Source organism: Dendrobium catenatum, unplaced genomic scaffold (assembly GCF_001605985.2).
Source record: "Dendrobium catenatum unplaced genomic scaffold, ASM160598v2 fragScaff_scaffold_1403, whole genome shotgun sequence".
Taxonomy (NCBI): Eukaryota; Viridiplantae; Streptophyta; class Magnoliopsida; order Asparagales; family Orchidaceae; genus Dendrobium; species Dendrobium catenatum.
Genome location: NW_021319865.1, coordinates 15,857 through 39,939, shown reverse-complemented (window position 1 = coordinate 39,939; position 24,083 = coordinate 15,857). Strand labels below are relative to the sequence as shown.

Below are 24,083 nucleotides of genomic sequence, written 5' to 3'. Positions count from 1 at the left end.
TCCATGCATCCGACCCACGTTTGCAAATTGAAGAAAGCTCTATACAGCCTCAAATAGTCTCCACACGAATGGTACGCAACTCTATCAAATCACCTTCAAACTTTCGATTTTATTATTAATAATGCTGATCCATCTCTTCTCATATATAAATCGGGTCCAAACCGACTCTATATTCTAATCTACGTCGACGACATCCTACGCACTGGCAACTCCCCCACGGAGATCAAATGGCTGCTATCCAGCCTCCAAGAATGCTTTCAAATGCGCAACGTCGACTCTCTAGCTCCCTTTCTTGGCATTCAAACCATTCAAACAACTTACGGAGTCCTTCATCAAAAACAATATGCCAAACGAATTCTGGAATGCGCTGGCATGCAAAATTCAAAATTCGTCTTTACCCCCATCTCCTGCAAAACTGATAATTCAACCAGGTGCAGCACAGATTTCTCCAACCCTCAACTATATCGTCACCTGATCGGATCACTTCAATACCTTACTTTAACATACCATGTCATTCAATTCATGGTGCATCAACTAAGCCAAGACATGCACGCTCCACTCAATAGCAACTTCGACGCACTCAAAAGACTTCTTCGCTACATTCAAGGTACAACTAATAATGGTATTCCTTTGCACCGAGATCATTTAAACCTGCAAGGCTTTGTCGACGCCAATTGGGCCAACAATGCCCAAGACCAAAAATCCATTTCTAGATACTACAACTTTTTAGGTAAATCATTAATTTTCCGGCAAGTCAAAAAGCAGTCCACTGTGGCCCGATCATCCACAAAATCCGAATACAGAGCTCTGGCAACAGAAGCCTCTGAGGTCTTTTGGCTCTGCCGTCTTCTCGAGGACTTTCACATTCCTCAACTAACTCATACAATTATTTACTGCGATAATACATTTGCCATCGCCCTTGCCAATAATCCGGTTTATCATGCTAGAACCTGCATTCGATCAAAACAACTGACCATCCATCATATATGTACCAACGACCAAATAGCCGATTTCTTCACCAAGCCACTACCAATATTTTGGTTCAAATTTTTATGCAACAAACTAATCACCACTCTACAATCATCAGTTTGCAGGGGCCTGTAAGATTTACAAGATATGTACCTTCTTGCATACGCGGGCTCCACGTCATCCTGACGTTACGATCATTCTTGTATTTTATTTGTTATAAATAGCTCCTCTGTCTTCTGTACAAGTGTGAATGAAATTTTAATCTTTCTTTGTTTCCACTCGGTATTCCTCTTTCTCTCCCTCTCGTTTAACATCTTACAAGTGTTACGAGCTAGGATATTCACAACAGTAAACTATCAAATTTCAAGTCTTAGCATTGCACGAGTATCCAGCTCATAAACAGAGAAAGAACAGAAACACAAGAACCTTTTTACGTGGAGAACACAGAAGTAAAAACCACACCTCGACGGGGTCACTAATGTTTAAGTAGATTATAAAGAATAGATTTTCCCTCGAGCTTAAAGACGATCCAAATTACAATAGTCCGCTACTCGGTCGAAATCTAGTAACGAACAGAGGTTGGATGGATGTCAGGCGACAGTTAGTGATTGAGCGAAAATCTGACGACAGCTGATGGTCGGACATAAGTCCGACAATGGCCGATGGTTGGGTAATGGTCGAGAAGGAGGAATATGGTGGTGAGAGAATTCAGATATCTCTCTCTTCCTTGCTTCTGGCCCCCTCAATAAAGAATGATGGTCTATTAATAATTTTTGAGGAGTTTCATGGCTAGTAAATAGAGAGAAGATCAAAGATATATTGGGAGTGTTCTGAATGCACGGCCGATATTGACTCTCTTGATTGTGGGTCATTTATCTAGTATTTAAGTGTCTTAATGGCATCATAAATTGACAATCTTGGGCTCATTGGATTCATTTCGTCGAGCCGCTCGATTCAACTTTAAGTATGTTGTGTTTGAAAATCATTTGGTCGTCCAATTTATTATTTGAAACATTCAAATAAGCTTCGGGTCTTCAATTCAGATCCATTTGGGCTCAAATTGGGTCGATATTGGTGTTGTTGGGTTCATCTTTTCGAGATGTTTAGTTCAACTATAAGTTTGTTGAAATCAGAGTTCAGATAGTCCGTATTTGATTTTGGAAATTTCCCACTCAAATTTGTCTTAAGATTCATGCCCGATCAAAATAAATTTTGATGATGTATCAGTTAGGAAGTTAAGCAAAAAGTGCATTCAAATATAAAATACCTAATTTATGCAAAAATTACTTGCCCATTAAAATGTTTTCTTATGAGAAAGCCTCATGGCATACATTCAAGGAGCTAAAAAGCCTAAAATTAGTATTCTAGGCCTGCAAATTACAAAAATAATAATAATTTATATCGAATGTCTTGATATAAATTATATCAGGATATTTAAAAATTATTAATATTTTTTATACTAAAAAAAACTTATATTCATTAAATATATTCGACTATATCAAAATATTCTAATATAAAATTTTTATTATAAAAATATCGTTGCAAGCTAACCAAATTTTGATTTTATTAATATTTAAGATAATGAATGAGATTTCTAACCATGCGAAGAACTTTCAATGAACATTTAAGAACAAATGACAAAAGGCGAGTTGACAATATTTCTTAAATTAATTTATTATATTGAATAGGCATATTTACATAAATATCCTGCGAAGTTTCACATTGGATATTTAAAAAGTCAGCAACAACCTTCCAAAATAAAAAAAAAAATGTTCGCAGAGAATGCCACAGACAAATTATATGACAACATTCAGAACAAGAAAACTGTAATCTGTAAAAAAGATTTGTCTGGTGGATATTTTGCTGCAATTTGTCTTTTTGACCGGGAAAATTAAGTGAAAATATTACTTTTTTTTTTATAATTTAAGCAATATTAGGTCAATAAGTAATAATTTTGACGGGGTTGAGGGAAAAAAAGAGGAATAGATCAAGTCACTAATTGTATTAGTTTACCTGTTTAATGAGTAAGCCAAGGGTAATTTATTCTCATTAAAAATAAGGAAATTTTTTATATTTTTAGAGTAGGGATGTCAAAATCGGATCACGAGTCAGGTTCGGGTCCAACACAGAATTGATCCGACACAAGTTGATCCGACCTGAACAAACCCATTTTCTTACAAACGGATCACTTTTTTTTGGACCTGAACCCGACACGTTTCGGACGCGGGTCAACCCCGCATGACTCGCTAACCTGGGTCACGAGCTTGTCTTCAACCTCTATCGACGGTGGGCTGGAGCGGATGGCAGAGGCGGTGACAGAGGGACGCGGATGGGCTGACACGATACTTGACACGGCTTGAGCAGATGAGCTGGAGCGACGGGTTGGAGCGAGACTTGACACAGCTGGAGCGATGGGTTGACGCGAGATTTGACTGGCTAAAAAAAATGAGTTGATGCGAAGAGGCGAGAAAAACGTGGATGGATTGAGCTGATGCGAGACTTGACGCAGACGAGCTAACGGGTTTCGGGGTCAAAACGGGTCAATTTAAGGCTAACAGGGTTGACTCGAACCTGCCTCATTTTTTTTCAAACAGGTCAACTCCTGAAACTCGAACCCGACCCGTTGGCAAAACGGGTTGACCCTAACCCATAATTTTCGGATTGGTTTTGAGTCGGATTTTCGGGTCGTAATTGATTAGGATATCTTTAGTTAAATATCAAGTTTCATAATCGTAATTAGTCATAAAATCTTGTTAAACATTTGATTAAGGAGTTTAATATCAGTTATATAAAATTGCAGAGCTCACCGTTTACTCGTTCATAAAATTTGGATCATAAATGAAAAACATATGACCAACATACTAAAAACTATCTATAAAATAGAATGATAAGCTAATTTTAATGAATATATTAATGCAATTTTTTACAATAAATTCAATTTAGCACAAAATAAGATATTCCCAATAAAACTTACATACTCAGATAAAAAATATGACTCAAGATAAATACAACCTAATATCAGATGATTATAATTAGTTGATTACATTAATAATTCTTAAAATACTTTTAAGTCAATAATGATAAAAATGCAATCAATATTAGGCACAAAACACAAAACATGAATTTGAGAAGGGAGAAGTGATTTAAGTTTCGTTTGGGGCAATTTTTTTAAGCAGCTTTATAGTACAAAAATTAAAATATTTATATTAAAAAGCTGATGTAAGAAGCAGTAAGAAAGCTGTCCCAAACGAAACCTTAAACTTTCATTATGTTCGATCCTTATAAAAATAAAGAAGAAATGGAAAGCTATGAATATTCTGACATATGATGAATATAAGATAACCGATAGTAAAGCAGTGATAGGTTGAGATCGCCTTCTACGAACTCCATCATTACGAAGATCCCATTCCTTACAAGTCATTATATAAGAATTGTGAACTCACACACTCAAGTTATCATTTACACACTTACTATTACTTCTTTTGAAAAAAACTCAAGAAAGAAATTTTAATCCAAAAATTAAGTTCTTAGCATTACAAGAGGAGATGGAGGCACTAAAATATGCAAACCAATCTCTAAATATAATAGTTATAACCATTATTATGTTTATCATCATTATCATACATATCACTATTATTATTATACCTACCGTCATTATCATATCTGTCATTATCTTAATAACATAAAGTCTTTAATAGATCATGACGCAAGAAAAGATCCAATATAAAATGACTCAAATGTACATTATATCATCATAAGATTATGAAAAAAATGCACATAAATCTATGATTTTTAAATTTTTTATTTTTTGTGATATATATCTATCATATAGTAATTTTAAAAGGCTATACAATCTTTTTTCAAATGTTTATTCAGCTAAGGACATCCTTATTTATTAAATTTGGTTTTAAGGATTTACATTTATATGTTTTATAACTTTTACTTGTGTTAATATAAATTTTTAAAAATATTTACTTTATTGAATATTATAAACATCAATTTTAAAAAATAATAATGTTGAAATAATCAATTTTTATCCCATAAACGAAAATTTTGGTTCCATGAAATTGTTTGGGCCAAACAAAGGCTAGATGCATTGGGTGTGGCCTAAGTTACTTTTATTTTCTAAGGCCCATTTGGTTACTAATAAGGCCCAATTCTTCGGGATGAATTTTTTTTTTAATAGGAAGTGATAGGGAGCTGATCATGGCTCCTAATTATAGCATTCCAAATTCTAATTGGATAAAAGAAGAAGAAGTGCAGATATGCATTGTGATAGTTAATTTTCAATTACATACTTTTGCATAAATTAGATCCATGATGTAATAAAATATAACAAATATTACCAAAAATAAGTCTTAATTTATTATTTTTGGATTCTTCTTGTTCTATAAATAATCACTCTATGCAACGGTATAAAACAAGAATTAAAAAAAAAAATCTATTTAGCTTTGTTGTGTGTTGGAACATATTTGTCGGTAGAGAAATGGAGAGATTGACGTCATAATTTTACATGAAGATTCAGTATGCACATATAGAAGAGGAGTGTAAGAATCTTAAGAGAACATTTTTTTACATGAAAAACTCATGAAAGTGAAAAATCATGAGGTATGACCTAGCTAAATTGTTTTAACTAGTATTTAGATTTGATTATAAGTGAAGTTCTTCATTGGGGGGAAGTATAGATACATTATAAAGAACACAATTGATTAAAGTTCGAAGAACCATTTGATAGGAATCCAACATAAATCTAAGTGCTGAAGTTGGAAGTTGTAGTTGATGTCGACAACGTGCATCAATCTTAAAAGTGATGGAATATGTTGGCATTATTAACTATGGTAGCTGATAAAGCCAACAAGCAAGGCATGCGGTGATGATCAAAACTTTGTAGGTTGTTGGACCCTAGTCGGGTGACAGTGATTGGAGGATTGTAGTTAGGTGATAGTAGTTCAAGGATCATAGTCGGGCAATGGAGATCCAAGGATCATGTTGACAGGTGACAATGATCGATGGATTGTAGTCGACATGTCGGAAAGAACTTTGTTAGAGGTTAGAAGATCGTAGTCATGCACTAAAGGTTGAGGAATATAATTGAATGATAGGGGTAGGAAGAATGTAGTTGGCGGGTGATGGAGGTCAGAAGGACCTTAGTTGGATGATGGTGGTTTGAGAAATGGAATTGGATGATGGTGCTTGGAGGACTGTAGTTGGTTGTTAATAGAGGTTAAAATATTATAGTTTGGTAATGGAGGTAGAAGGATTGTAATTGGTTGTATGGTGGTCCAAGGACTAGAGTTGAGTGACAGTAGTCAGAGGATGGTAGTCGACAATTGGTGAAGGTCAAAGGAAAACATAGTCTGCATGCAACGAAGGTTGAAGGATAGTAGTTGAGTGACGGTAGTCAATAAACAAAAGTAAGTGAACAATGGAGGTCGAAGGACCTTAATCAAGCGACAGTGCTCAAAATGACTATAGTGATTGAGTAATGATAGAAGTTTGGGGCTATAAGCAGTGTGTGAAGAATGTTAGAGGAATATAATTTCCTAGTTGGTGAGCAAGGAGGTTGGAAAGAACACAATTGATGTGCAATGAAGTTTGGGTGACCATTGTCATTGGGTGATGGATGTCGGGGGATTGTAGTTCGGCGAAAAAGGTCTGAGGATCATAGTCTAATGACGGTGGTCGAAGGACCATAGTTAACAAGTGATTAAGGTTGGAGGGATTATAGTTAGTGAGTTATGGAGGATGCAGAGACTGAAGTTGATGATGGTAAGAAGGATCATGGTAGGATGATGGTGGTTTGAGGGTCAACGTTGAGCATTGGTGGTTTGGGGATCATACAGAGGATTGCAGTCAAGCGACGATGGTCTAAGGACTATGATTAGAAAATAATGGTCAGAATGACCATAGTCGAGTGATAGGGGCTAGAAGATCGTAATCAAGAAAGGTTGGTTAGAGCATTGTAGTGATTAGCCTGCGAAGGCTTGGTGGCGACGATCTGGTAGTGGCCCCATGGTGGTGCTCTAAGATCCTTAGAACCTTGAAACTCTCTTTAATCTCAAAAGAGAGTTTTGGCTCCAGCTTCTCACTCTTCCCTCTTCATGTATAATATGGGCTTATTTATAATTTTTGAGAGTGGTATGTCCATAAACATGGAGAAAATTCATAATACTTCGTCAGATGGCCCATATTGATTATCTTGTTCATAAAGTGCTCGTTCAATATTTAAGTGTCTTAATAATGTCAAAATTAAGCGATCTTTTGCTCATTAGATCCATCTTAATAAGTTGTTCAATTCGATTATAAACGCGCCAAATTTGGAGATGGTTTCAGCATCAAATCAATTTCTTAAAGATTCAAATTGCACTTCAGACCCTTGATTTAGCTCATTCAGGCTCGGATTGGATCATTTTTTGTATAGTTTGATTTATCTCATTGAGACGTTTAGTTTGACTATAAGCTTTCTAAAGCAGAGTTTTGATACGTCAAAGTAATTTTTGGTGGATTATCAAGCTATATAACCATTGAAGAAAAATATGGAAAAAACTAGATGCTTCTCTGCTGTTTTATTTTTTACAAGTTTAGTTTTATAGCAAATATTTCATAAAATATGTCATACTATATGACTATCCTCTCCATTTACTTTATAATTATATATAGAGATGCTTAGAGCAAAATGCACACCATCGACAAAAGAAGCTATAAGCCTTTAGGTTTTGTTTATGACAAATTTTTTATTATTTTTTAGTGTAAAATTTTTTTGAAATAGAAATTTTTGTATAAAAAAACTGCTTTACGAAACAGTCTGCTTTACGAAGCAGTAAGAAAGTTGTTCTAAACAAAATCTTTCTCTTTCTCTCTCTCTCTCTCTCTCTCTCTCTCTCTCTCTCTCTCTCTCTCGAACTGTTTGATATACATTTATATTTCGTTTGAGGCCGTTTTCTTATTGCTTTTTACAGTAAATTTTTAGTGCAAAATTTTTTAAAAACAGTAAAAAAATAATCAAAAGTTGTCCCAAACAAAACTTTAAGGCCCTATTCGGTTGAATTTTTCTCTAAATTTTTATATGAAAAGCTACTTCTCAAAAGCAGGTAAACTTCTTAGAATGATGCAATGGCTCCATAGTGATTTTTATTAAATATAAAATAAATCATTTATATTTCATTAGTCATATGCACCATAAGCAAAGCTATTAAACAAAAGCTCGTCATTTTCAAATAGCTTTATTCGACTAGCTAAGAAAAGTGTATTAAATTCGCTAGTTGATTCAAAAACAGAGCTTTGTTTGGCCATATTTGACGTTTTATTGGCCTGAATGTATATGTATGTCCACTAATTGGTTAGTACTACAATAATAAGATCAAGTCTTTATCCCACTATGTGGGGACGAATTAGTTAATAGAAGAGTAAAATGATTCTTTTGTATTATATTGTCTAAGACCTCAAAGTTTGTTGTGTATGTTGGGAGGTGCGGGGGTTTACCCTTTGCTTGGGTTCGGGTGCAAAAAAAAAAATTTTTTTTTTTCTCGTACAATGCTCGGTGCTAAGTACCTGAGTGCCCCAATGCTTTGTTCTCAAGCACCCCAACATTGAACAACAAAGAGCAGAGCGCCACAACGGCCTAGATACGGCGCTGTAGCGGTTGAAGAAAGAGGCTTGATCACCACAGTGCCAAAACTTGCGTCGCAACACTACGAGACGGATTTGATGGTTTTCTTTCTCATTTTCTGAAGGGTTGCATCCCTTAGAGTTATTTTACTTGGCTTTCTCTTGTTTTTTCTGTTGGGGCAAGAGTGAGAACGGTGCATGTGAGAAAAGAAGCAACGACAAAGTGGGAGATAAGAGAGATCTATACTTATTTCTCCCAATTTTCATCGTGGATTTCTTGGTGTTGTATGACTCCGTGGTTTTTTTTTTTTCCCTATTTTGAGTTTTTTAACTTTAAATTCTAGTATCCTTTACTTTTCCGTTGTTTTTACTTTCATGTTTATTTCATCATTGTGGTGTTTACTCCTTATCTTCCCCAATACGCAACACTTGCTGCAATTTGACTCATTTACAGTCTTAGGCTTGTTTTGGTACATCTTTTTTAGTGTTTTGCTTTTTCAGACCATAATCACAATTTCTATTTGATTACTTCTTATTTACTATTTTTAAAAAAATATGTATTACGATTTACGAAGCTGTTTTTAATAATAACTAACTTTAAATATTTATTTTTTTATACAACAACTTTACAATATAGTAAAAAATATATTCCAAACGAAGCCTTAATCAAAAATGCAACCAAACAATTACAAATGTCATGCTCATAAAATTTTTTTCCAGCTATTTCCAACCATACTAATTGCCATCGAATCAAATGAGCCCTAAAGTCTAAAAATTAGAGATTTTTTTAAGATTTGAACTAATTTGATCATAAGATCACGCACGCATAATTTATGCAAGACCTGCCAAAAAATAACAGGCTAAAATATGCTCCATGTATTAAAAAAATGAACATTTTTTAGGCAAGATGCCTGACAGAGCTCCATGTATTTTCATATAGTTTTATATGAAAAAGAAGTTTTGTTTTCATCTGCATGACTTTAACAGCCCAACACAAGAACAGGAATATAATAGAGGATGATAAAGAAGCTAAGAGATTAAGGTTTCGTTTGTGACGACTTTATTACTGCTTCATAAAGCAGCTTTTTAGTATAAAAATTAAAATTTTTATACTAGAAAACTGTTTTAAGAAACAGAAAGAAAGTCATCCCAAACGAAGTCTAAGGCTTTGTTTGAGAAGTTTTTCTTCTTGCTTTATAAAGCTGCTTTTAAGTACAAAAATTAAATTTTTTATACTAAAAAGCAGCTTTAAGAAGCTGGAATAAAGCCATCCCAAACAAAGGCTTTGTTTGGGACGGCTTTCTTACTGCTTCTTAATGCAATTTTTTAGTATAAGAATTAAAAATTTTTTACTAGAAAGTAATTTTAAGAAGCAGTAAAAAAAGTTTGGGATAACTCTTTTACTATTTTTTAAAATAAATTTTTAGAATAAAAGTTATAATTTAAAAAAATTTTATATTAAAAAGCTACGTTAGAAAGCTATAAAAAAACTATCCCAAAAAAACGTACGAATAGAAAAGTAAACTTATTAATAAATGGTTTAGATGGTATATTCCATGCATATTGATAAAAGAAAATTAATAAAAACTGGAGACTTGCTAGCATTTATGGGGTATCATATGCATTGTTAAGTAAACAAATTATTATTATTATTATTATTTTACTTCTTTTTTTAATTTTGATGGTGATAATGATATGTATGTATATTTTTTGTGTGTGATGATGATGATGATGATATAAGAATTTTTAAATTAAAAAAATTTCAAATAGATGATTATTATATTCTTTTTTTATTAATGAATTATGATTTTATTTTTCTATTTTTACACTAATGCGTATGAGTTTTGAAAAGGCATACATAAAGTTTTTAGAATACAAAACTCCTCATAAATGAACAAGTTGCCTAATTTTATGAAAATTTCATTCTTATATTGCATCATTTAATGAGTCTTATCATTATTCAGAGTTTAGGCTTCGTTTGGAACAACTTTTGATTATTTATTTTTCAACGTTTAAATAAAACAAAAAACAGTAAGAAAACTATCCCAAAAGAAACCTTAACTGATGTTACTTAATCTTACTTAGGCTTCATTTGAGACAATTTTTTACCACTATTTTTTATTGCTTTTAAAAAAAATTATACAAGAAAGCTATTTTAGAAAACAGTCTGAGCCGTAATGGGCCCAATAGATTTATTTTTAAACTTTCCTATATGGCTTGTTCATTCAGGGCATCTCCAATCGAACACTATTCGAACATCGCAGTTTGCCCGAGCGTCCAATCGAGGAGTTCTTGAAGGCAATTTCAAGTTTTGAATCGCACTATTTGAAAAAAAAAAAGAAAAAGAAAGAATGTACACAGAATATTCTTTTTTGATATTAGAAATAAAATTTAGTTAAAAACTAATAATTACTATTTCATATACCCCTTATTAGATTTTGGAGTGGAAAATAAATTTTTCGGTTTGCAGTCGATTTTAAAAGTAAAATATATTATACATTCAACTAAATACTAATTAAGTTATTTGCGGGGCTCAAATATACACTTAAAAATTAAAATAAATAAATAAAATCAATTAAATTTCCCTTCTGACTGACGACAGAGAATTCACAGAAATCACACAACCTGAGAATCAGGTGAGGTGAAATTCTGCACAGAAAATTTTCAAGTCTCCTTTCTGTTTTTTATGGCAGTGTTGAGTAATTCAAGCAGGAACCTCATAAGAAGATTTTTGATCTTAATTATGTTTGGAACAGATTCCATTTTGAGAGATTTAAAAAAGCACTATCTCGTTGAAAGGTTCTATACATCTGCCCTTTCTCAACGCATTTTTTTAGACAAAGACTCCGTTTTTTCCTCTTTCCGAAGCTTTGCTCGGTTCCTTCTTTTTGTTCATATTAGATATATGAATTTTTTGCTCATAAAGTCATACGCGTACAACTCTACATCAAATCAATGAGAAATTATTCTTTGCGGACATCGAATCGTTTGGAGGCGAATCAGAATAGGTCACGCCACCCGGTACACAGCTGCGATATACAGCATAAGGGTGGCATTGAGCATTTTGATTCGCCTCCGGACAACGGCATCTGTATCCGCAGGGAATAATTCACCAAATCAAGGGCCCAAAATCCATAATGCACGAAAAAAAAAAAAAAAAAAAAAAAAAAAAAAAAAAAAAAAAGTAAATTTGCAGGTAGACTTCTCCTTTTTTATTCCTCTATCTATTTCTGTGGTTAATTAATGACTGCAAGTTCTTTTTTATAGAAAAGCTGTATGCGATCAAATGCTTCAACATGTTTCAATTAAAAATGAAGCCAAAAAAAAAAATGAAAAATACAACAAAGAACCTACAAAAAAATCCTTTAGAAAGAATCGCTCACTATTTCTGTCTCTGAGAATGGTGGAGAGTAGGATGAAAAAGCGACAGCTTAGAAAGTCCCACAGCTATTCTGATGATTCGCATAAGAAAATAGGAAATCTAAGGAGAGCCTTCATACTAGTTTACTTGGCCAATGGAAGTTTAATGATTTATTGGGATCTGCTAAGAAACAACAATAAGAAGTTCAGAAAGAGAAAAGAAGATGAACACAACGTAGATAAATGCATGACACGACACATAAAAGTCCACTCCATAAATAAATTCTTCGCCATGAAGTTGCCACTAAAAAATAAAGTACATGGTAAAGACCTCAGAATGCATGAACTAAAAAAACTCTAATAGCTATCATGTTGGTAACAACAGTAACAAACGACATCAACCGTCATGATTTTGGAATATGTTTTTCATTCATAAGAGGATTATTTTTGTTTCTTATGGTTAATGATGCTACAAACATGCATACAAGAAATAACATCATACTCATCCTCATCCTCATCCTCCTCATCATCATCATCATCATCATCATCATACGAAATAGCCCTATCCTCCTCATCCTCATCCTCATCCTCATCCTCATCATCATCATCATCATCATCATCATCATCATCATAAGCAATAGCCCTATCCCAAGTACTTTGGTATTTCCCAATGAGTCCTCATTTTCTATTCATTCTATTGAGTGCAAATGAAGTGTTAATCTTACTTGCACATATCCTTTTTTTTTTTCACAACTTCTAATCCTAATATATTGTTTGGTCATTCTTGTAATATTACACATTATTGTGGAATTTTTTACCCTGAAATGTACATGCCCAAAACACTTGAGAAGAACTCATTTGATTGCTTGCATTAGAAAATGTGTTTTGAAAAAATAATGAATTTATTTTATTAACTTATTTGGTTTGACAGAGTTAGAAATTAATATGAATTTTCAACTCTACAAACATCTTCAAAATCCCTAAAAAATGATGATTGTATTTGCATACTTAAATTGAGTGACGATAAAATTATCACTTTCTAAAACATGTTTTCCATCTACAATCAACCAAATACACCTTATGTCAAAGTTCTCAACATCTCATCTTCAACATATGATGCTTGCACTATCTCTCCAATATAATCATTTCACGATTCCATGCAATAATGATTGTGTTATCATATTGTACTTTCCACTTTAAAAAATCATCATTGCCATTTCCAAATCCAAATGAGAAACATTGATGATTCATATTAAGCTTGCATGCAATGATTAAGACTTCGTTTGGGACAGCTTTTTTATTGTTTTTTAAAAAATCATCCCAAACGAAGCCTAAGCCTATGCCAAAATCCATGAAATCCAAATGCAACTAAAAAAGGAAAGGCGACCCAGCTTGTTCTACCAAATATGTTGATAAAAGACGATAACTAGGTGATATTAGCAAACAGATTCAACATAAGCCCATACAGGGGCAAAAATAAACCTCTCAATTCTCAAAGATTACAAAAGAAACATAAGGTCTTCAAATAATGACAAAAAGAAAAAAAAAAAAGACTACAAGTAAACGTGTAAAATAAATAAAGGCATGGCAGAGAATTCATCAAATGTCAATATTTGATCAACATGTATAAAATAATAGAAGAAACCAACAAGTAAACTTAGGTTACAACCGTCAATAAATACAAAATTTTTTAATTTCAGGAAAAATCATGTACTATTCTGGTGAAAATGTAATATCCGTTAATGAATGGTTTTACAACATACAAATGGAACCGGAAGTATCTTCCTTCTTTAGACCAAAATCAGAAAGTCCGGAAGGATACATGATTGATGAATACTCCGTAAGACCAAATGTTGCTTTCATGAATTCATCACTAATCCCATACTCATACGGCTCAAACCTCAGAGTTGATAGATAATCATGGCCATCATCAAACAATTTGGTATCCTTGTCATCATTTGAAGAGTTCGTAGAAGAGTCATATCCATTACCATCTATTCTAACTCCTACACCATTGTCATTTACATGATCAGTAGGGAGTGCAGGAGAATGGCCTTGGAACAAAGCTATATGCCCAAATAACTTGTCCTTCCTTGAAAAAGTTGTTCCACAAGAGCAAAGCCACTTATCACGACCACAATGCTTCTCATGAGTTTTAAGATCAGCTAGAACAGAGAACTTTTTCAAATTGCATTTACTGCATATGAAGCTTTTGTCACAGTGAGTCCTCTTATAGTGGTTTTTAACACATAGAAGTGTCTTTAATGGTTGAAAACCTTTATGCTCCTTGTTCCTCTTGCACCCAACAAAGGGACAAGAGTACCTCTTGATAAGTGCAGGCTCGGAGCTGTAGCTTGGCTTGGCAAGAGCAGCTGGGGTCTTGTACTCATCGCCATGACCTCTCATATGCATTCTCAAGTTTGCATCTCTCTTAAAGCCCTTTCCACATATTCTGCAAAAGTGGGTGTGCGGTGCCAAAATCTCTTCCTTTTCCAACTGTAATACTTCATAAGATCCTAATAAAAGATTGTCCACCTCCGCTCCATCTTCGCTTTCCTTCATATCATGGTCTTCAATGTGGACATTCTCATTCATTTCACTCCTATCATCTTGAATTTTCATCAGTTCATGTTTGGGCAAAGGAGCATCAGCCTCCATGTTAGTTAAGGAATCAAAGCTACTGCAAAATTGATTGGGAGGAGGATTGGATGATAAGAGGTTGTTTTTAATAGTTGGAAGAAGGTTTCCCGCTGTCGAGATTAAGTCAACTATGATTGAAGCAAGATCAGTAGTTACAAGTTGCTGCCGAACAGAAAATTCATTTGGGAGAGAAGATGTAGTGCTTTTCTGGCTAACAATCGAATGGATGATGTCCTGAATGTTGTGGATCTTTTGTTCAAGGAAAGAAAGATTGTTGAGCATAGACTTGACATCCAAATTAACATTCGTATCCTTAACAATCTGGTTAATGGGACAAGTTCCGCACTGAGAACCCTGAGCGTCAAAGTTGAAATTGAATCCTTTTGACCTCATTTGGTTGAACAACTCATTCGCATTAAGGTGTATTGATGAATTGTCAGCAGAACAGGAGCTGGCTGAAATTTCGAAAGGCCGCGACTTTTGCTCCATTTCAGCAGACTCAGAACTGAAGTTCATCCCACGAGTGTGAGCTTCTGCAAAGTAATTTAAAATAAAGTATTAAAAAAAATCCATGGCAAAAAAAAAAAAAAAACTAAACCTAGTAGGATATATGAAAAAAAAAAACGAGATTGAACGACCGAAAACCCATATTCGCAACATCTACAATCAGAAAAATGCAAAAACTGCAACTTTTCTACAAGATTATCTACGCCAACTCACGATTGTCCGACTTGCATCAAAGAAACAAAAAAAAAGAAGGATAAGTGGGGGATTCTTCAGAGAACTTACTGAAAGGATAGAGCATCAAATTCGAAGAATCAGGGATCAATTGAGAGATCTCCACCGACTAGCAGTAATCTTCGAGAACAGTAAAGGGATTTAGATCAAGATCAATCTCGCTATTTTCTTCGACCTCAACCCGATTTTGCTTACGGACTAGAACGGCGAAGAAGCTTAGACTATTAAACAATAAATAGGTTGTATATATAAGAATTTGAATGCAACTGTACCTACTGAACATTATTTCGTAACCAGTTCCGTCACATAATTAAATTAGCGCGGCTCATGATGCGGTGATTCCTAGAAGCTGAGGAACCAACAAAGAAGTTCCGAAAAGCTCCAAATTCGAATAAATGATTGTACAGTTATATTTTATACTAATTTATTTAATTCAGTCTAAAGAGAAAATTGACTTTGTGTAAAAAGAAATATATATTGGATATTTTGTTTGTTGAGAAAATATATAAAAAAAATATTCAATTTAAAATATTACTTTCTAAACTTTTATATCATTGTATAGATAATTAAAAAATATGTTTAATTCTTGTTAAAATAAATCCATAATTTTGTTCTTTTTTTGAAATATGACTAACATCACGGTCAGCTCATTTTAAATGGGTTGTCGGGTCAACCCGCAATCCATCGGGTCAACACAAACCCGACCAGTTTAAAAAATGGGTCGAATCCAGGAACTCGAACCCGACCCGTTTTGAAATCGGTCGGGTCTAACCTGGAATTTCTGGGTCGGATTCGAGTCGAATTTTTGTGTCGTGTCAAATATTGACACCCCTAACTAACATGACTCAAAGACATTAGAGATTATTTCATTCGATCATTATTTGAACAATATTTGATTAATGAGATACAATAATAATGTTTTAACTCTATCTAAATAAAGTTGAATGATATCTTCGAATATAGGTCAAGTATAGATTATATTAGATTCTTTGAGGAAGAAGAAGCTCTTCTTGAGGTTTTTGGAAGAGAGAGAGGGAATAGAGAAGAGGGAGAGGCACAGAAGATAATTTTATAGGAGTTCCTTAATTCATTTATTCAATTGAGCTTACTAGAGTGGCTAATTACATCATCCTAAACATTCTAATAGGAAATTAGATAATGGTGTGATGTGTTTGCAGATCAATCTAATCTAAAACCAGATCAATACACAACAGATTAAATATATTCTAGCATGATTAGAACATTATTTGAACAATGTTCAAACATGTTTGAATATGGTTTGATTTATTTTCAAATGATGTTCGGAGAATAATAAAATACTATAATTATGAAGTGTTTTTTATAGATAAATCAAACATGAGCATTGTTATATTGTATGAAGAAGAATGAAAAGAAGACATACAAACTAGTTGGATATTCACCAAAAAAATAAGGTAAATAATTAAAAATACAAAGAGATATTTTATGTTACGATCACATTGATCTTATATACAAAATGATAGAAGTTAAAAATAAATAGCTTAATCTCAAAACTATAAATGATATATTGAATGCCTCCAAATGATCTACTTATAGATGGTGATATTATTTTTTTCTTAAATGAGTTATCTTTATCCATTAAACATTTGCTCCTATAGGTGTGACCACTATTTCTAAGAAGATTTTTAACTGAAGTTATTTGTGCCAATAAGGTTGATGCAAGATCAATAAATTCACAATCTTTCAAAGCTGTATATGATGAAGTGGACATAGGCAAAGACGTGTGATATTATAGATATACATATTGTTGATGATAGTGATTCAATGAATGCGTGGAATATGGATATTGTTAGTCCAATTGATCTACCATCCTCTATAGGTCATTGATTCATCTTAGCTGCTACAGATTATCTTTCAAAATGGGTAGAAGCAATTCCCTTGAGAGAAGTCAAAGCTCATCATGTTCTAATTATAATTCAACATGAAATTAACAAATAGCTAAGATCTTCTAATTCTTTATTAGCATGCTCATAGAGCCTCTGAGAGAAAAATTGGCAAATTCATATATATTTAAGATAACGAGCCTTATATTAAAATACATTTATACATTAAATGTAAGATCTAAAAATCACTAAAGAGCTCAATTGTAGCTCATTGAACATAATTGAACTAATTATTATTCAAAGTGCTATCATAATTCTTAAACATTTTTTAGTTTAAAAATAGTTTTAAAAAAAAAGTTGTAAATAATGCTTATTTATATAAAGCAGAATATCAGACATTTTTGCTTATCTATTTATAAATAAAAATAAATCAACATTTTTGTTTATTGATTTGAAATTAAAAGTGAAGATTCTCTCCTTTGGTATTTTTTTCTATCGAATTGGCTTCTCGTAATTACCAACCAAGCCGTCACAAGTATTTTACTTTGTTGCCCCTCTTAGTCCACGGGTGACGGGTCAAACACTAATAATGTATTCTCACTTTTTGTTAATTATGTTGAATTATATTTTGTATTTATTAAATGCTACAAAGCAAACATAAATATTTTCAGTAAGAATTCAAAGTGGCCCTATAACTAAGTCAAAAGGTCACGGTCTCTTTCACTCAGCAAGCGAGTATAATCATTATTACATAAATTATAAATATTATAAAACTTTTTATGTATATTTAAAATTTTAAATTTATGTATATTTTAAATTTTAAATTTATGTATATAAATATAATACTCACTAAGGGGCTGTTTGATTTAAATAAAAAGATATATTAGTATTTCAAATTTAAGAGTTATGAATAAATTAATGTTTTATTTGAAATGAAAGAAAATAAAGAGTAAAGTTTTAAAGTATTAATTTCCCAAAAGAAAAAGTTTTAAAGTATTTAGAATTTATCCTCTTGTTTAAGTTTGATGTATTTAAAATTTATTAAATTTTAATGATTTTTAAATACACTTTAAATTATTTGTAATTTTCGATGTCACCAGCTAGGGTTGTCAATATTGGACCCAACCCGAACCCGATCAGAAAATTTCGAGTTTGGGTTGACCCAAAGGTCCCAAACCAAAAACGGGTCGGATTCAGATTGACCTGTTCACCCGAAATTGATGCAAAAATCCATTTTTGACCCGTCAATCCGAGATTGACCTGTTTTTTATCAGAAAAGCAATTATTGACCCGTTTTAGGACCGAAAAACTAGCAATTTTTTGTCCGTCCCGAGTCATTCGGGTCGGGTCGGGTTCTGGTCCGAAAAACTAACCCGTTTGCAAAAACGGGTCAGGTTCGGGTTAACCCGAATAGTGTCGGGTCATTTTTGGGTTCAACCTGAAATTGACACCCGTATCACCAGCTGCTCGCCGCTCACAGACTACATGTTTCTGCTTGATGTTGTCGTCATTGCCTGTAGTCGTTGTTGCCGCCTAACAATCACCAATGATCATCCCCGTTGTTGGTCGTCGATTATTGACCACCATCATCATTAGACTTTACATTACATTCATTTACTTTAAACAAAAAAACACACACATTTATTTTTGGCTTTGAGACAACATTTTTAATGATTTTTAAAATATATATATATATATATATATTTTTGGTACAAAAATATCAAATTCATATTTTTTTGTATTTAAAAACTGCTTTAGAAATATCTAAATTATATATATATATAATGAGAGAGATTATTCTGTGCGGATATCGGATGGGAGAATCGTTCAGTTCAAATTCAGATATCGAGCGGTATCGAGTATCAAAAACCGCTCCGTATAAACTCGGTATCAAATATGATTTATTTTAATTTGGGGCTGAAATTTGGACAGAATAATTTTTAATAAAACGAAGGGCTCCAGCAGCCAACTCTTGGCTATAGGAAGGGGCGTATTCTAAAGATGATAAGAGGCTTTTGGTGGTGGCGAAGAGGCGTTTTCAATCAAAGCAGGCACGTGCATTTTTCCTCGTAAAAACAAAACCGCCGGGCAAAGTGAGAGGAAAATTTTAACATTAAGTCAAACACTATATATTGTAGTAATCCGAATTATGAGAGATGTAATTTCAAAAAAAATAATTATCTTGATATAGTACGAATCTCGAGGTAATTTTATATCGAAAACTTTCAAATTTAAATTTTGGACCATATAAACTTTGATTTAAGTAAACTTATAGTCAAACTGAATTTCTCAAAAATGCAAATCCAACGATATCAAATTTGACCCAATCTGAGGCCAAATGAGGCCAAATCAAAGATCCAAAATGCATTTGGAAGATTCAAACCATAAATTGGATAGCTAAATGAATTTTAAAAGGTACATGTTTATAGTCGAATCAAGTGCCTTGACGAGACGAATCCAACGAGCATAAGATCACCAAATTCTGACATCATTAAGTCACTTAAATATTTAATAAATGGTCCAAGGTCAAAGGAGTCGATATCAGTCGTCCATTCGAAACACTCCTAACATGTTGTTAATCTTCTTCCTATTTATCGATCATGTCACTCTCAAAAAATTATAAATAGACCTATCATTCTTCATTGATGATGGATGAAGCAAGAAAGAGAAGAAAGATACGAAAGGAAGAGAAATCAGAGCTCTCTTGCCATCAGAAACTGCTTGACCACTGATCATCGTCAAACTTTTTGTTGGATTTCTGCTAGGTCATCGATTGTCTTTGGACTTCTTCCAGACTATCAGCTATCGTCGGGCTTCCGCCCGACCACCAACTGACGTCGGATTTACGTCTAGCCACAGACCATCGCCGGACTTGTGCCCGGTCACTGGTCGTCTTCGGACTTTTGTCTTGCCATCAGCTATTACCCAACTACTGTATTTCCGACCTTCGTCGCATGTCGACGATGGTCCTTCCGTCCACCTTCACCCGATTACAGTCTTTCTGATTTTTGTCACTTGGCTATGGTCCTTCCACCATCATCACCCAACTACAGTCTTTTCGACCTTCGTCGCCCGCCAACTATTATTCTCCTGACCATTGTCACTCCATTACGGTCTTTCCAACCTCCATCACCCGCCTAGTACGGTCTTTCGGACCTCTATTGCCCACCAACAACGGTCCTTCCGACCACCTTCACCCGACTATGGTTTTTCCAATCTCTGTCACCTAAATATGGTTCTTTAGACCACCATCACTTGATAGCGGTCTTTCTGACCTCTATTGCTCGCCAACTACGGACCTTTTGACCACCGTCGCCGGCCAGACTATGGTCATTTCCGACTACAATCCTTCTGACCACCGTCGCCTGCCTACTACAGTCTTTTTGACCACCATCACCCGACTATAGTCTTTCAAACCTTCGTCACCCGTCTACGATCTTTCTGACCACCGTCACCCGACCATGACCTTTCTGACCACCGTCACCTGACTATAGTCTTGTCAACCAAATGAACATGTCAACACTGATTCTTCCAACTCCTATCATGTAATGCACTCTATATGATGCATGTGTGCCACATCGAGCAAATGCCTTCTCCCTAATAAAGGACATCATTTGTAATCAACTAGAAATATTAATGGAATCATTTAAAATGGACAAGAACCCTGGTTTTTTCCCCTTTTCAGGGGTTTCCAGGTAAAAACTCTGGTATCTGTTATGAATGATACACCCCTCTTTTAATCTGATTATGTGTTAGATCTTCATACGAAGCTAGGACGTTAAACTTTATATTTCTCTACCACCATGAATGATTCCGTCCACACAAAACAGGTAATGTGGTGTGTTCACACTAAACTTTATATTTCTCTTCCATATCACCCGGTGTTACAGTCACTATACATAGCAAATAAAAAGTGTGGCGTGTTCTTATTCACCTCCGGACAGTATCCACACAGAATAATTTCATTTGTTACACTAAGCCAACAGCTCTTTTCTCCGCAACCTTCGATCAGAACTTCTGGCATCAGGGTCTCGATCGGTCATCGCCTGCTGCGGTTCTGTCTGCAATTATCACTGATCAACACCCTTTTGTACATCTTCTTCTACTAAATTCAATTATACTTCAAATCCTCCTGCCCTAACACTTGTTTCTGCTCTAAGTGCTCCTGCTAATCAATCGCGTTCTTCAACGCAAACGCAGCTAACCATCGTCTTCTACTCTCACATCTTCACCTCTTCATGCTAAGCCTGGTCATCCCATCAGCTCGCAGCTTTCTGATAATTTGGACAGTATTCCATTAGCTCCTACCCAAACGGTAGCAGAACCTAGTTTTCATCCTATGGAGAGTATATTAAAATATTCAGGTCACCTAAAACCTTGGCAAATTTTCACATTGCTGCACCATTGTGAGGCTTACGATCTATGATCCAACCTGCTACACTACTGCTGTCTGCTGCAAAAATGCCACATTAGCGACAAGCAATTTCATCGTTATAAGGCTGGTTTAGTTGCTCGAGGTTATAAATAAGAATACAGTAAAGGCTTCACTGAGACTTTCTGTCCAGTTGCAAAGATGCAAAGTATTCAAATTTTTATTTTGGTGGCTATTCGCAACCATTGGGGACTAAATCACGTTATCTGAGACTGTCTTTTCATGACACAGTCATCTGGTTTCAAAGATCCTATGTACCCACACTGTGTGCAAATTCACAAAGCTACTTATGGTTTGATATTGCTCGGTATTGTGGAATTCGGATGTAAAGCTACATTCAACTTCTGCACATAATAATTTCTCCTCTTTCTGAGTGTTCATATATAGTTTTATTAAATTTTTTTATTTTAAAATTTGTTTTATATTTTGTTTATTTTTTTATTATTGATTTGAAGAAATAGATATTCATTTTGGTTCTGGAATGACTTTAGTGTTTTCCAGAGATTGGGATAAATATTTGATTTTAAAAAAAAAGTTGTTGATTTTGAATTTTTTTTCTGTATTTATTTGTACAGAGATGTAGGTTTCAGATGAAAAGTTTTTAAGATGAATTTATTTTTTAGAAATTATTGTTGTTGTTTAAGGTTTTTAATATTAAGTGTATATATACATTATCATTATAATCCCTTAATTAATAAAAAAAATTATGCTAGAAGTTTTCACTATTAATAATTATACGAGTGGCCATCCATGGTGTGCAGCATCCTGATGATGAGGAATAAGCTTTAAATGAGTATTTGCATTGGTATAGATCATGGGCATCACTATACCTTCTATAGTTGATAATGTTCAGACTCCAAGGAAGCGTATAGTTTTCCCCAAACTACAGTAGAACCTCACGTTGGTCTGTAAGAAATGGCTGATGCTACACCCACCTGTGGGGATTGGGGCGTGCCGCATGAGACAGTAACCCAAGATGTGCATCAACTAGAGTTTGTTACCAATTATCCACGATGGCCTACATATGTGATGCATTGGAGTCCTTTTGATATTGGCTCTACCTCCAAGTTCTACACCCTGCCAACCACATGGAGGCCACCATCGGTTCAACATAGCGAGGAATATGCAGTAGTGCATGCTGAGGATTATGGTTGATTACGAGATAGGCATGTTCGACCACCGAATCACTATACACCATGCACATATGTCATACCACATAGGAATAGATTATAACGATGTCGGTTTGAAAAATTCGTCCTCTTTTTCTCATTTATGTGGATGATATATTACTTATGGGCAATTCACCTACCACTGTCACCAAACTTATCACAAAGCTTCAAACAACATTTCAATTAAAACATATTGGTTCCCTATCTGTTTCCTGGGAGTGTAGGCTTCAACAACAACTGGAGGTTTTATAATGAATCAATCTAAATATGCCCTCCATATTTCAAAGAGCATGTATGCTAGAGTGTAAATCATTGTAAATCATATTTTAAACAAATGTTCAGTTTCTTCCGAGGCCGCGCGCCTTGCCATTTTCAGACCCTACTCTATATCGACAATTGATGGGTTCCCTTCAATATTTACAATCACTCGATAGAACCTCTCTTTTGCTGTCAACAAAGTTTGTCAACATATGCACTCTCTACAAAATCAACACTACACCATGCTTAAGTGTATTCTTCGCCATCTTAAAGGAACTTTACATCTTGGTCTACCACTGCAATTCGGGAATCTACAACTATCTGCTTTTGTTAATGCAGATTGGGCGGGTAATCAACAAGATCAGAAATTAATGCAACTATTGGTTATTGCGCATTTCTTGGTTCGTCTCTTATCTCATGGCGTGCCAAAAACAATTCAAAGTTGCTCGTTCATCCTCCGAAACTAAATATTGTAAATTGACTATTGCTGCCACTGATATTATATAGCTTCGTCGCTTGCTAATTGAATTCCAGACTACTTTGATTCATCCACAACTGATTTATTATGACAACATCTCAATCATTGCCCTTGCTAATAACCCAATTTTTCATACTAACACCAAGGTAATTTGTGGGTGCCTGAAAACCACTACTTGACGTGAGAGTTAATTTTTTCTCAATGATGGCGTTCGGCTGTAAAACTACTGCACCATCTCCAATACTTAGTTTGGTACATATTTTTAAATGCTTTTTATTTTAGGCCACAAGTATAATTTCTTTTTGCCACAGCTTTTTTGTAGATTTAAAAAAAAATTTGTATTAAGAAGATATTTTCAACAACAGCTTTATAAATTACTTTTTTTTATAGTAACTTCTCAATAAAGTCTTAGGTTTTGTTTGTGATAGCTTTAGACCACTTTCTTTTTTCCTGCTTTCAAGAAATTTTGTACTAAAAAATAACTTTACAAAATATAAAGAAAACCGTCCCAAACAAAATCTTAGTAATACAACATGAAAAGCAGCTATAATTCTCAAAGATTGATAAAA

General features: G+C 34.1%; 2 protein-coding genes across 2 annotated transcripts; one reads left to right on the top strand and one right to left on the bottom strand.

The window, feature by feature from the left end:
• The first annotated feature begins 261 nt into the window (after nucleotides 1-261).
• LOC110108721 (uncharacterized mitochondrial protein AtMg00810-like) lies at nucleotides 262-11,685 on the top strand. The gene is made up of 3 exons (XM_020839480.1): nucleotides 262-933; nucleotides 10,807-10,875; nucleotides 11,479-11,685. Exons 1-3 carry the CDS (start codon nucleotides 262-264, stop codon nucleotides 11,683-11,685), a joined length of 948 nt encoding a protein of 315 aa, XP_020695139.1.
• A 1,960-nt stretch (nucleotides 11,686-13,645) lies between these two features.
• Nucleotides 13,646-15,540, bottom strand: LOC110108723 (zinc finger protein STOP1 homolog). Its single transcript, XM_020839482.2, has 2 exons — nucleotides 15,367-15,540; nucleotides 13,646-15,110 (listed from the first exon to the last, which is right to left on the bottom strand). The coding sequence occupies exons 1-2, from the start codon at nucleotides 15,380-15,382 to the stop codon at nucleotides 13,690-13,692; spliced, it is 1,437 nt and encodes a 478-aa protein (XP_020695141.1). The 5' UTR covers nucleotides 15,383-15,540; the 3' UTR covers nucleotides 13,646-13,689.
• Between the last annotated feature and the right edge of the window lie 8,543 nt (nucleotides 15,541-24,083).